Source organism: Amblyomma maculatum, chromosome 3 (assembly GCF_055883805.1).
Source record: "Amblyomma maculatum isolate TAMU_Amacu chromosome 3, ASM5588380v1, whole genome shotgun sequence".
In the NCBI taxonomy this organism is placed as follows: domain Eukaryota; kingdom Metazoa; phylum Arthropoda; class Arachnida; order Ixodida; family Ixodidae; genus Amblyomma; species Amblyomma maculatum.
The window spans coordinates 28040932-28055452 of record NC_139346.1 but is presented as its reverse complement, the minus strand read 5'-3'; the positions used below and the strand labels follow the sequence as shown (position 1 = coordinate 28055452).

At 43.5% G+C, this 14521-nt stretch overlaps 1 protein-coding gene across 4 annotated transcripts in view; it reads right to left on the bottom strand.

The window, feature by feature from the left end:
• LOC146194405 (DIS3-like exonuclease 2) overlaps positions 1-14521 on the bottom strand; it is a 157986-nt gene that overhangs the window by 98243 nt on the left and 45222 nt on the right. For 3 of the 4 annotated variants that reach the window (XM_084597395.1, XM_084597396.1, XM_084597397.1), the window contains exon 7: positions 11775-11828. In XM_084597395.1, coding sequence (XP_084453521.1) covers positions 11775-11828 — 54 coding nt within the window. Of the gene's footprint in view, positions 1-11764; positions 11829-14521 lie in introns of all 4 variants that reach the window. The other variant, XM_084597398.1, reaches the window with a different exon arrangement.

The following is a 14521-nucleotide window of genomic DNA, read 5'->3' as shown; positions in this document are numbered from 1 at the left end:
ACTGCAAAGCACATTTTTTTTTGCTTTTCAAAAAAGGCCTACCATAAACCACAGACCCTTCTGAGGAAGGCTGACCCCACTGTGCGATACTGAGCATCTGCAATTACCTCTTTCCTTACTACTGGAAACAAAGGTAGTCTCAAAGAGGTGTGCTTACACACTCAACTCTAGTTTGGTGAACGAAATGAGTCATTGTGCACCAAGAAAAATGGCCACCGAGGATCGAGCTATTCAGTCAAAAAAAGTATTGGCTAAGAAGGTCAATTTGGGCAGCCAAAAACATGGAGTGGGAAAATTCAATCTGCTCACATAGTTGTTTCGCTCTCCTCTTTACTCGAAGTGCACAACTACTAGAGCAATACTTCCTGTTCAGAACTCTCCTGCTGCTCTGAAGCACACCATCGAGGCTATGCAGATCTGACAGACATTAAAAAAAAAATAGTTAAGTCTTCTGTTTGACTTGGGAGCACTTTGCCCTGCACAATTTGGAAATTGAATGTATGCTTTTGATGTGCTGACGGGGGCTCAACATTTGAAACTACAAAGCTACGGCTGAACAGTTGATGCACTGCAACAGTTGGGCCATATTTAAGAGAGGGGGTTCAAGATGAAGGTGCCATGTTCAATATAGTAGCTGCACCCCATCGAGATTTTGTGAAGAGAAGAAAAAGCCTGCTTGCAGTAGACAGACGAATGCACTCTCACAGTACAGTTTCTGAGCCATGCAGAGGATGATAGTATATGCCCGGAAACAGCACCGAATATGCTGAATATACAATGACAGCAAAAACCTTTTTTTTTTCATCTTTTACCAATGAAATTAGTTTATGGGCAAAGCAAGGAAACTCAACAGGTTCCCTTCAAGTCCATGCCCTCCTGAAACGGTTCTTATTCATGTCATGTGACAAGAAATTAGGCTTGCAAGTTGGGGTGCTCTTATCTGAATCTAGCCCAAGTCATTTCAACTACTTCCATTTGGTGTTGAGGAAACCAGCTAATTTGGAGTTTCTTCACACTCAGGGAAATGGCAGAGGACCATTCAAGATTTGGTCAGCATCACAGCTGCATCCTTTCTCTAACAGTGTGCAAAATAATCGCTTGCAGAAGGCACTTATCCACAAAGGCATGTGACCTCAAATCTTTACGGGATGAGTGTTATAAGATGGGACCCCATAGTTTTGCATCCAATATATGCACTGCACTGCAATTGTCGCTTGCCCTGCTTTGACGGTTTCCACATTCTGATAACCAATGACATTTGGAACATTTAAAGCAATAGCCTGCACCTGGTACAGGGTACACTGTCACCACATCACAGCTGCAAAAGATTGGATCTGATACAAGGTTCTATGGGTTCAAAGTATGCTCTCAGAAAGATGGTAGCTTTAGCTACTTCTTATTCATCACATGAGTGGTCACAGGAAAAAAATGACTGCAACAATAAGTATCTGCCTATATGAAGTTACGCCTACATAAAACTCGCTCCAGCCCTGGAGAAAGCTGCACATAATGCACACTGTGTCATGCATGAAAACCTGCACACCTTACTCTTCCAGTCATATAGCAACTTCACTCAAATGAACTGCACAATTTAGCAGACCAGCATGTATTCATGAGCACGCTGAAGCCATCATATAAAAAAAAAAATTATAATTTGTCATTGCAACTGTTGTATACAATCACTGGAAGACAGCCTCAACAGTGTACAATGGTGTGGTTTAGTCCACTCCTGGGAGGTTATAAAAATTTGAGTAGTTCGATGCTGTTGGACGCGAATATCGAGAGTTACCTAAGGGTACTTTACCCCTAACTGCATAACTTGTTAATCTGAGCGTTGGCCTAAACTCGTCTAGTAACGCTGTCATGACCTGTTGGTCTGCATGTAGCGAGATAGCGTACGTGTATGGCATATTCACCTACTGTAAACAAAGGAGCGATCCGGATGGAAGTTAATGAAAAGGACAATGTTCACTGCACAGTGCGAGAGTGTGTCGCAGTTTTATACGAGGCACAATCAGCTGCGACAGCACCATAGTGCTCTCATGCCTGGGTATGACGATGAAGACGACAATGTCTGCTGCACAGCAAGAGATGAAACATGTAGCACACAAGTACATGGCGCCATCTGTGGAACACATGATGTATTAGGTGCAAGAATGCAAAATACGCAAATGAACATAGTAGAGCTAACGATCCAAAACACCTGCTTATACTGTAGCCACTACAATCAATTTCATATACAGTCGAACTCGGATATATCGAACTAGAAGGGGGTCGCGCAATAGTTTGATATACAGAAATCGACTCGAGACGCCACTGGCGATCGTGAAAAATGATACTGTATTTGTCGGGTAATCAACTCACTCCCCACTTTTGCCCTCGAGAATTTGAAAAATTAAAAAAAAAAAAAAAGCGTTCGGTGGCTTGTCTCTCCGTTTTGACCGTCTCATCCGGCTTGTCTGCGCATGCGTAGTGTGCCGCTGCGAACGAAGACTGGGAAAGAGAGAGGAAGGGGAAAGATAAAGTTCAGCAGAAGAATGGGCACCCCCTTGCGCTTCGCTCTATCGCGTTTTCCCCCTCTCCTGAACACCAGGGCTGCATTGGTGCCCTCACGCATATGGCTTGCAAACGTCATGTGTTGGCGCGCGGGAAACGACAACTGCAGATGCGCGCGCCTTTGGGGAAAGGGCGTGGCGCTGCCCAGACCAGCCGTCGCCGAACTGTCCCCTCTCATTCCTTCCACGCGTGGCTTGAAAACGTAACACGGTAAAGGGCCGAGAGTGATGCGATCGTCTTTGGGGAAGGCGCACCGTCCGATGCGTGGTGCGGAGTTCGATATATTGAACGACCGGTGAAATTAAGTTTGATATACGACGCAGCTTTTCCATACTTTTACATGGGATTTTCAAGGGGATATTCCACGAGTTCTATATAACCAAAATTCGAATAATCTGGGTTCGACTGTATAACCGTCAACGATGTTAAAGCTAGCACTCTTTTCTGAGCCACGTATATCTACGACCAAATTGCACATTCCTTGTAGTAAGGAAAACAATGTTTTTGTCTGCAGGCATGACACATTAGAGATGACCATGATACAACCCTGTCATATTTTATGTCCGTTCCTGAATTCGCTGCTGCTAATTTAAAATGTTTGTTATTGTGATTCTGCTACCTTATTTTTATTCAGATACACAAATTTTTTACCCCCCTCTAATTGTTGCCTACAGTTTTCTTGTTCACATTGGAATTCATTAAGCTACTGATAGGTCTCGATACAGCCTTCATGCTCAGATATCTCCCTGTACATTCACTGATGAGCTGTCTATATGTCTAAATAAATATCTTGTCATTCTCATTACCGAAAAAAAAAAAACGTTTAAATGCTGTAAATTGCTCGCTTTGCTTTTTCCTTCTTTCTTATGTATGTTTTTACTATTCTAGCATTCATGCTTTCGCCAGTTTTGAGAGGGCTGTGTCCATTGCAAGGACTCATCTTCTAGCCCTTTTTCGAATCTTTGTACTTTGCAGATACTGGAATTTGGAGTCCACACCTCAAGAACCTTAACTGTGAGTGACGACCAACCCTGGCATCTCCAAAGTGAATACCTTGCTACAATTTGCAGTTTACATTGACTAGTGGGGCATTGCATGACAATAAGCGCCGATAGCAGAAGAAGAGTCTTTTACACTATAAGTGCACTTCCCAGGTGCAGGAAGCGCATTTTGTCAGCCGATTTCAAGCTGCTCATATGCACAGTATTCCCTAAAATAAATTCATAGGTACTGCTAAGTTTTATATAACACTATAGTCAACTCTAATCTGAACTAAAAAAATACCGATTTACACCAAATAAAAAAACAAAATATAAAGCCCCCTCCACCACTAATCCTATGCTCTCAAAGCTCTTTGCTGGTTCTTTCCACGAAAGTGCCTTAGACCACTTGGCCACAAACTCAGCGCAGAGTCAGTTTTCATGCACACTACTTTGCAGCACTGACAGTGATGGGAGAAACTAAATATGAATCCCTAATAGGAAACCTGCCTTGTCGGCAGTCTCGTACGAACGCTACACGCTGCACCAGAAAGTTTGATGAGGATAAATGATGAGGCCTCCATCAGAGCACTAGCTGAAGAGTGCTGATCTTTAAATGCTTGGCGATGCATTCAGGGTCCAACCATGCTTCACGTTGCTGTCAGGTGCCCAATCCTGCCCGCTGCACTTAAGCCCCTCAGAATCCTCCAACTTCTATCAGGCAGAATGCACATACAGAAAGCCAGCAGGTGTATTGCTCATTACATGTGATTTTATTAATGGCACTTAACACCACCAGCCCGTCACTTGACACCAGGAAGGGTATACAGGCGTACAATGAGCACCGTCCTGTCATCCACGTGGCAAACGTTATGGAGCCCAAAGGATAAGCTAGCAAAAGTTTCTGCTGTAATGTGGCCTGGGCTGTATGCAAACAATCATCACTTTCTGTATATCTGAAACAAATGAGTAGAGGACATGTCTCGTGCTAGGTAAAAGTAAGAACCTGTTCACACGCAACAACGAGAAATTCAAGAAACAGCACACCTGACCACAAATCTGTCACAGATCGTCCTCAACGCAACGAATGAATTGCTTTTCAGGCACGTTGGTGACTGTCCCATACATTACGCAAGTGGACAAGTCATTCGTGCCCTTTCATGTTTCAATCCACTCTGAATGTCTTCATAATACGGGCCACTACATTTTTCAAAGCAACTGCAAGTAGTGTATGCACAAGCTTGACTAGTGCAATGTATTAGACCTGCATCCAAAAACCAGTCTCAACACAAGTAGTTTACTTGCAAAATTGGTCAATGACTGCGACTACTGTATATAGATTCACTGTAAGAAGTGCTTGGGAGTGGGCTATTTGGAGCATGTTCTGAGAAATATATGCACTGCTTCGGTTTACACAGGCAGCGTTAAACAACAACACATCCGTTTAGGTGAAAAATGTTTTCATCCTCTTTTAACCCAGTATTCGTAAACCCAAGCAGCGCACATATTTTTCAAGACTAGACTGACTGTCTTCTGTAGCTTATAGAAGCTCAGTTTCAATAAGAGTGCAGTCTCTTTGTGACTAAAATGTGGCAGTACCCTATTCGACATGGCCAAACTTCTATTTGTCTTCAGATAATTTGCCCAGATATTGTGGTTCTGCCATGGTCGATCTTACGAAAGTCTGCTTAGTACAGTTGAACCCGGATATATCGAATTTTGGTTATTTCGAACTTGCAGAATATCCCTTTGAAAATCCGATGTAAAAGTTTAGGAAAGCTGCATCGTATATCGAACTCCAATTTCACTAGGCGTTCGATATATCTAGGAGTTGGAGTTTTCGGTTTTTATTTTGTGAGAATTCGGCTGACTTTCTTTAGTGTTTATTTACAAACACAACATCAGTTTTTTTTTTTCGGTTAATAATATATTCTGCTGAACAAATATAAGTTTTTTTTTTTTGTGAGATAAAGGCATCCATGTACAGTTAAAAGTGACATAATTTACATTTTGGCTTTTTTTTTCTTGCATCTTGTTTCATGCATTTTTATTTAATGTAGTTTCTCATATATACAGCTAAGAACCTGGAAGAAAATGCTATTGCCATGATGAAAATTAGCGCTAAGATAAAATGCATATGTAAAAGATAAATTCACACGTTTACCAAAAGAGTAACTGAAATATTTATTATTGATCAAATTTTTGCATAAGCCAAATCACTTAAAAAAACAAACGTGCTTCTCTCGACTTGAGTCTGAGAAGTGTCACGCGGCAAGAAACTGGGAGGCTTTGGTCTCCGTGATTTTCTGGATTATCCTGTTCTTCGCCCCTCGAAGTGCCTGCCTTGCCGCAAGTGCCCCTTCTCAAATGCTTGACATGTCTGAGGGTCAGGAGGCACGGCTGCCATTCTTTCGCATTCGTGAGACCATGAACAATGGCTCAAAACTCTCAACCGCTGTAACCAACAATCCCACTGTCTCACATAACGATAAATATGCCATGATGTCATCGCTGTGCAGCGTCCTGGTGTGCTGCCAATAAATGAGCTGTGGATGCGGTGGCCGAAATGTAGAAATGCAGCACCTACTATCGCTACTTTTCTTTTTTCGTTTTTTTAAAATTCTCTGTGATTTCAGAGGGACGCGACATCGACTAACGCTATATTTTTTTTTCAAATTTTCAGTGCTTTCAAAGGGACACGACACCAACGAACGCTATCATTTTCCCATCGAATTCTCAGTTGTTTCAGAGGAACGCGGCACCGACTAAAGAAATTTCTTTTTTTTTTTTTCAACATTTCCACGGCAAGAGTGTGGGGTGGGTTCATTATGCAAGTGGGTTGAATATGTGACAAATACGGTGTCATTTCTCACGATCGCAAGTGGAGTCTCAAGCAAATTTCTGTATTATCAAATTATCGATATATCGAACTATTTCGCGATCCCCTTCGAGTTCGATATATCCGGGTTCGACTATTTTCAATTGTTGGCAACTTTTTTAAATTTTCAAAACTGAAAAAAAAAAGTGCAATTTTTTGTTACATCCAATTTTTGATTATACGCTGCTTCCATGTAAAGACTCGAAAGGACCATGCAGAACAGAAATGAAAATACAAAATATATGTAGGTGAAGTCAACATGAAAATGTGCTTACAGCAAATCCCCACTATTCGAAGTAAAATGCAGAGAAGCGCTTCACGACTGTGTGACTGCAGCAGCAGCAGCCACCACAACCACTGCTGATGCAGCTAGCCCAACGCGGATAACCAGTGATGCAAACAGAGCAGGGGAGGTACTGGGCGAGAGCAAGCACAGTTGCACTGCCACTGCTAGAGCTTGGCCAGCCACCAAGGGGTAAGAGTCTTTATGCATGTTCCAGCTCTCGGTCTGCCCAACACCATTGCCCTAGGAAACACTCGCCACCACACGTTGCCACGGCTCTCTGCAGCCTCCGCTCCCGAAGTGCGATATCTAGCAGAATCGATATCCTGCGAGCAACTGCATGGTGGAGATGAGCCCGCACTGCTCACTTCATGTATTTTTCTATGTTCATTATATTTTGCTCTTTTAGAGCACGATCTGCTGTAGTACAACATGCTGCGACGTCCATTGTGAAATTACTGCAGACTGCTGCGATTGTCACTAGATGCGCTGATGGTGCTGGAACATTCCACTGGAGCAATGAGCACTGTTGTCACCTGTTGTTGCTCATTGCGATCGTAGACGATCCCCTCTTGTTAGCTCAGTGCGGTTCTGCTAACAAAAAGTCGGTGTAGCAAGTTGAGGTCAACTACCCAACTCCTTTCTTACAATAAGCTTTCAAATGCATGTGCTTCAAATAGGGGAGATGTTGGGGACTGAGAAACTTCATTATATTGAGGCATTTGCTATAGACCAAGCACGATCGCGCTTATTTCGCATGCTAGCAAGGTGATGTTGAAAATCCTCCAAGGTAGGCTGCAGCAGTATGTGGATCGGGAGCTTCCGGACGTGCAAGCTGGGTTTCGCAAGGGCAGAGGAACTAGAGACCAGATTGCCAACCTTCGCTGGATCATGGAAAAAGCAAGAGAGTTCCAGAAACCCATCTACATCTGCTTTATTGATTATGCGAAAGCGTTTGACTGCGTAGATCACAGCAGATTGTGGCAAGCGCTCCAAGAGATGGGAGTTCCAATTCACCTCATCTGTCTCCTCAGGAACCTGTATGAAGGGCAAGAGGCCACAGTCAGAACTGGGCATGGTCTTACTGATAGGTTTCCGATCGAGAAAGGAGTGAGGCAAGGCTGCATACTGTCGCCCTGCCTATTTAACCTATATGCTGAGTGTATCATGAGGAAGGCCGGTCTGGATGAGTCTTCAGCTGGAGTGAAGATTGCTGGAAAACGTATCAACAACCTTAGATATGCGGATGATGCCACTTTAATGGCAGAAAGTGAAGAGGAACTCAAGAGACTTCTGATGCGCGTACAAGAAGAGAGTGAGAAGTTTGGGCTTAAACTGAACATTAAAAAGACAAAGATCATGGCGTCTTGCCCTATAAAGTCCTGGAGCATCAAGGGACAAGAAGTAGAAGCTGTGATAGATTTTCTCTTCTTGGGCTCCAAGATTACCCTGGAAGGAGACTGCAGCCATGAAATTAGGAGACGCCTGCTTCTGGGAAAGACAGCCATGGTTAGCCTTGACCGCCTACTAAAGAGCAGAGACATTACTCTACCAACCAAGATCCGTATAACTCGTGCTATGGTTCTTTCCAGTTGTGAAGTATGGATGTGAGAGTTGGACTGTGAAGAAGGCTGACCGCTAAAGAATTGACGCGTTTGAATTGTGGTGCTGGCGGAGGCTCTTGAGAGCTCCTTGGACTGCCAGAAGATCAAATCAGTCGATATTGTCGACCATAAACCCTGACTGCTCATTGGAGGGTCAAATTGTAAAGTTAAAGCTCAGCTACTTTGGTCAGCTGATGAGAAGAGAGGAGTCGCTGGAGAAAGATTTGATGTTGGGAAAGGTTGAGGGTCACCGGAGAAGGGGTAGGCAGCGAACGCGATGGTTAGATGGCATCCTCGAGGCGCTGCAGATAAAATATGTGATGTTAGCAAGATAGTGAGAGACCGGAAAGCGTGGCGTGATATGGTTCATAGGGTCACGAAGAGTCGGACACGACTGAACGACTGAACTGAACTGAAGGTAGATTACATTCCTGTTTAACTGTATTCAGGAACTGTTGAACATAATTTCAGGGTTCATGCTTGTTTCCAGCCATGAAATTAAAGGATTTCCAAGGACTTCAACGATCCACGACTATTTTCTTTAGGACTTAAAAACACGGCACTTTATTAAAGAAACATTTCTAACATCTCACACATCTAACATTGATTGCATAAGACCTCTCATAAGACCAAGGAAGTGTTGTAGTAAAGAAATGCAAAACAATAAAACCCTGTTGAGGGCCGTTTACCGTTAGAGAGTTACTAGTAAGAGCTGTAACTGCGATATCAACAAATTTCTGCTACATTTGCCTGCTGCCACACCTCAATCTGTGTCGCGTCTGCAAGCTTTGTTGCTGAAGGCGTCGTGAAACTTGACCACATCTTTATATTATTATAGTATGACAGAACCTAGTTGTACTGTCAGCAGCAAAATTTTGCACGATCTCCAGTGCAGTGGAAACCTGAATTGATGCACCATCTGCTGCAATTGCTCCCAATGATGAGGCTAACGCAAACTGCGTCTGAAGCACGCTTTGCGCACCCCTGTCCTTTGCTTGCTACCAAGCATGACTCGTTGCTTGCTTCCCCTGTGACGCGCTTAGCAGACTCACGGAAGCCGCTGAGGCGCTGTGTGATTTTCGCCACCAGTTTGCGATAGGCAGAGTTCGCCGCTGCCTGTTGCACTGTGCCCTGTGCAGCGATGGTGACGTAGCGATTCAGGGGCGGTAATGTGCGCCAAAAGCGGATCCCAAGGAGGCAAGCGACAAGGCATGCTGATAGCAAAGGAAGGACAGGCGTGCGCGAAGTGTGCTTCAGACACAGTTTCCGTTAGTCTCGTTATCGGGAGCAATTGTGACAAGTGGTGCAGGAACGCAGTTTTCCGTCGCTCTGCCACGCGCTGGAGATCCTACAAAATTTTGCTGCTGGCAGTACCAAGAGCAGACTAATACCTTTGTGTGGGCGAGTCGGTGAAGCATCGTGCAGAACAGGAGCACAAAAAACCAGGACACAAGGAACACATAGAAATAGGACTAGCACTGCACTAGTCCTGTTTCTATGTGTTCCTTGTGTCCTGGTTTTTTGTGCTCCTGTTCTCCAAGAGCAGACCTTTCATTTAGCTGTGACCACTTTAGACGCGTCGCCAGCTGTGGCTTAGGTGCGAAACAGGTTAGGCCTAGCAATGACTACGGCAGCCAAGTAGCAGCACAGTCAGTTGCTTGAAGCGCCTGAGCAGCATCATTTCGGTAAGATTGCCACCTGGGCAAGGATGCTCAGTCTTTGCTCAAATGCAGTAGGCAAGCATTCTAATAACAAAGCTGCTTCAACTTTTTTGGGGCTAAGTTTATGCGCCTACTCTATCACTGCTGCATGCATGGAGGAAACTTTCCTGCATGGCGGCACAGCTGATCGCGACGCTGAGGACCCTATAATTTACTACGGTGGACACAAAAATTTTATGGAATGGCTTTAGGTGAAGTCTGTACTGCTTTTGCAAAGCGACGCACGTGTGCTTGCTGTGTGCCGGTAATCCGCTTGCGTCGCTCGTTATTATGTAGGCCCCCTATGCTTACGTTACAATGAGTGCCATGCTCGAACTACTTTCACACTGCTTCTCCTTTCACTCCGTGCCCGAACCTTGCTGTTGGAGTAGGTTACCAGGCTATGGTAGCCATGTGTGGCTTTGGGTGGAGACAGTGGGACTTCATCTGCTTTGCAGCGCACCTGACGAGGGGACAGTGATCAAAGTCGCAATGGTGGTGTTCTGGTAAAGTTATTTCCAACAAGATGACTTGTAAAATAAGAAAATTTAAAGGATACTAGCATTTTTCCAAGGCCACCCACAATGGTTTTCAAGGGTCCAAGGAAAGGAAAATTCCCCAATTCTCAAGGCCCTTGAAAACGCATCTTCCGAAATCAAGGGTTTTCAAGGTCTTCAAGGACCCGCATGGACCCTGCATGAGTACAGACCAAATATCGGACATATTTGATCCAAATTTAAATATACCCCCCCCCCCCCCCCCCCCCCCCCTCTCACTTACAATCAAAATGCTTCTTTAGCAGCAGCTACCTTCCCGAACCTCGGGTGCCGCCATGTGCAGCGACAAAGCTGCAACACTGCAGCTGAACGTCACTACAAACGGAGACATACGCCAAGTCGGTGGTTCCCGTAAACACATCACATGACCACCACACTTGCACAATTCCTGCCTCGCAGCCTCAATCAACACAAGTACAAAGAAAAAAAGACTGTGAATGTGCGAGCAAAACATGCAACATGCTGTGCAGCACAAATTGAAGCCAAATCATCAAGCAGCAGCATAAGAGGCCACAGAAAAGCAGGATAGCGAAAAGAAAAAAAAAAAACTACAGCCCCAGCAAAGCTACTGCACAAACTCTCAGCAAAGATGACTGTGCGTGCTGCAAACTTGCAAATGTGTTATGATGGCTACAACACGCAAAATAGAAACAGCCCCGAGGACTGTTTCAAGCGAAAGATACTAGTGACCACAATCACGTTATCACTTAGTAACAATGAGCATCTCTGTCAGCTGTACCCTTTCTCGAGTAAGGACACATCTCATGGCAGCAGCTTTAAAAAAAGAAAGTATAACACCGCACAGTGGCACACCTCTTCTGGCACATCTGCCTGCTCATTTCAAGCTGGGTGCCGGCCAATTTAATCTGTGAATGAAATACCGAAGATGGGAGTTCTAAAGCATAAGGAGAGAATGCGGAGAACACAAATTAATTTAGAAAAAAATTAAAATTGTTGGGCTCTTTTCCATCGATTGAATGTTTCCAAAGAAACATTAGGTTATCCACTTCTCTTTGTTCAGGGTGTCCTTGTGTTTAAGACTTTTTCTGCTCAAGGTTAAGCCACCTGGCCGGGGCTGTAGTTGAAGCACCAATACCATCACCACCACCACCCCAGAGGTTAGTGAGAGGCCCAGAGGTTAAAGGTGAGAGTGAAAGAAAAAAAGAGGAGAGGGGAAAGAGGAAGGAGCCAGCAAAATAGGACTACCGAGGATTACCGGCGCACTGATAAAGGAGTCCTCGTAGTTCCTCGGATTGATGCGAAGCACCCCCTGCGAGAGAGAAAAAAACCGCACGACTGACACTTCTGAGTCACGATGCAGTCCTTACACAGCACAGTGACATTTTAGTTTGCAGCACCTGGTGACTTACGATGAAAAGTGCTATCGTATGCTACTTTAATGCAGAGAGAATGATTGGTGCCAACAATCACACAATGACACTAAACAATGGATGCCTAAAAAGCACACTATGCACTGCTCTAGCAACCCAAAGGTGCACATACTATATGCCACATAAGCAACCATGAAGCTGTACACAAATTTCTACAAAAAGCAAAAAAAAAAAAAAAAAAAAAGTAAAGGTGCTCTAACAATTTACTCCATTCTAGTAGTGAAAAAGCTGCAGAGAGTGCATTGCAGCCAGTATAAAACGGTCATACAATGCTGAAAAATGGCTTACTTCACAGTGCCTACATGGCAAGTGCTTCCTTAAATCAATACTTGCAATCTGCTGCAGCACACGTTAAAATAGCATCCCCGCAGCCGCATACCATTCAGAATGACAACACGTAATTGTCTTGTCACTTTTTGCTTTTGTCATGGCCCAGTAGCACAAATGTGCCCCTCCCACGCCTTCATCCTCGAAGCAATTGTTTTTCCAGCATCTGTGGCCATCACGTGCTGTGTGCCACCTGTGCGGTGAAACCAGACGTGTGAAGCCACATGTGAAGACGCTGCAGAGGCCATTATGAAGCAATCCAGTTTTTTCCCGATAAAGTGCACTTCACAGAATATCTCAGTTGTCACAGACCCCCAATTCTGCAACAGAGGTGTAACCAAAGCGTGCTGCAAGTATGCCTGACGTGGAGACAGTGACGCAGCAGAACAAAGAGACTAGGGAAGTAGATTTGGTCATGCCCTTCTTTGGCTCCTCATGCCATGACTTGAGTTGATAGTGATCGTAGACTGTAAAAGGGAGGCCATGCGTTGCTGCGTACCTGACCCTTCTCATACCACCTCTTCCCCCACTATTTATGCATGTTATTTGTCAGTCACTAGACCTAGATCAACAGGTTGACAGCATTTTCATTGATTTGTACAAACCTTTTGACACCGTTTTACACCCAAAACTTTTCCGCAAACTTGACTATTTTAAACAACCCTTCCCTGGTTGGTTGGATATCCAACTTTCTGACCCAGCGTTCTCAGTCCGTACAGTTTAATTACTTAATTTCCTCTCCTGTTAGAGTGTCACCAAGGGTTCCACAAGGTTCTGTTTTAGGACCACTTCTTTTCGTTTTATATATTGATGACCTGCCACATTGCGTATCTGTTAAAATTCATCTTTACGCTCATGATTGCATTTGATATCACAGCATTAACACACTGCTTGACCATGAACTGCTCAATGAATCATTAAAAAAATTTTGTAGGTGGTGTGAGGAATGGCAAATGAATGTCAATTTCTTTAAATTTGTTTCCATGCCTTTTACTAGACGCACATCTCTCACTTTTCATGGTCAGGTTTAAAAAGAGTCATAGAACTTAAATACCTGGGTCTTTAATTTTTCTTATGACATGTTCATGCTCCAAACACATTGATATCATATGTAACAAAGCTTTTAAACAACTCGGGTAGCTCCATCGTACAATGTGCAAGGCACGGAAGGACACCCAAACTACCCACATAGGTATAAAACGCCTATCCACCCAATTCTTGATTATGGCTGTATTGTATGGAATCCTCATATGAAATCAGATATTAAAAAGTTACTATCGGTTCAAAAGAAATCAGTACACTTCATCTTTCACAACTATGGCCATGATGTTTTTTCCTTTTTATTCAATAATTTAGGTCTCACAGTGCTATCATCTCGCCGACATATAATGTTTGAAGCTTTTGCATACACTGGTTGTAAGGTTGAAAGTTGGGCGAGCTGAATCTTGTTCATATTGAAGGTAGCGCGAAAAACGAGGACCAAGGAGTAACTCCTTCGTCCTCAATTTTTTTCACTACCTTCAATATGATACACTGGTTGATACACTCACTGAAATCCTACTTGAACTTCATCCAGCCTTTCATCACTAGAAGTTCACATAGCCTGAACATTGGCCCTTTCTTCTCCCGCACCGAGACTTTGAAACGCAGCTTCTTTCCTCTCGCCATTAAGTCTGGAATTCACTGCCTAGAAACATCCGTTTGAGATCCATGAAGAGTTTCCGACAGCCATTACTTCTTAGCGCCGTTTTAATTATCTTTGATCTGTATATGTTTGTACCCTGCCCAGTCCTGCAACTGCCTCACCGAGGCAGCAGTATTTGGAAATAAAATAAAATTAAAGATAGCTCACATTCAGACTTTTAAATTGTGCATTTAAAAATTTTGATGGGTGTTATATGCGAGAAAAAAGTAATTAAGTGTTCTTGTTAGCCGACACACCGCAACAAGATGACTTCTGACCACTTGGCAATGCAGAATAAACCACACAAAAAAACAAACAAGAAGAATAAGTAATTCATTGATTTGAAATATATAACTGCCAAAAAAAGGACTAAGCCAACATCATGTTCTGAATTAAAGAAAGCCGCCAAATTTTTAAGAAATAAAAACCAAGAAATGCAACACCTATTGCCAAGTGAAACGCAGTCAAAGAAAGAAGAAAACCAACATTGCGTTCTGAACTAAAAAAATGTCAACCAAATTAATAAAAAATAAAATAAAAATAAAAACCGAATTGTTCAAA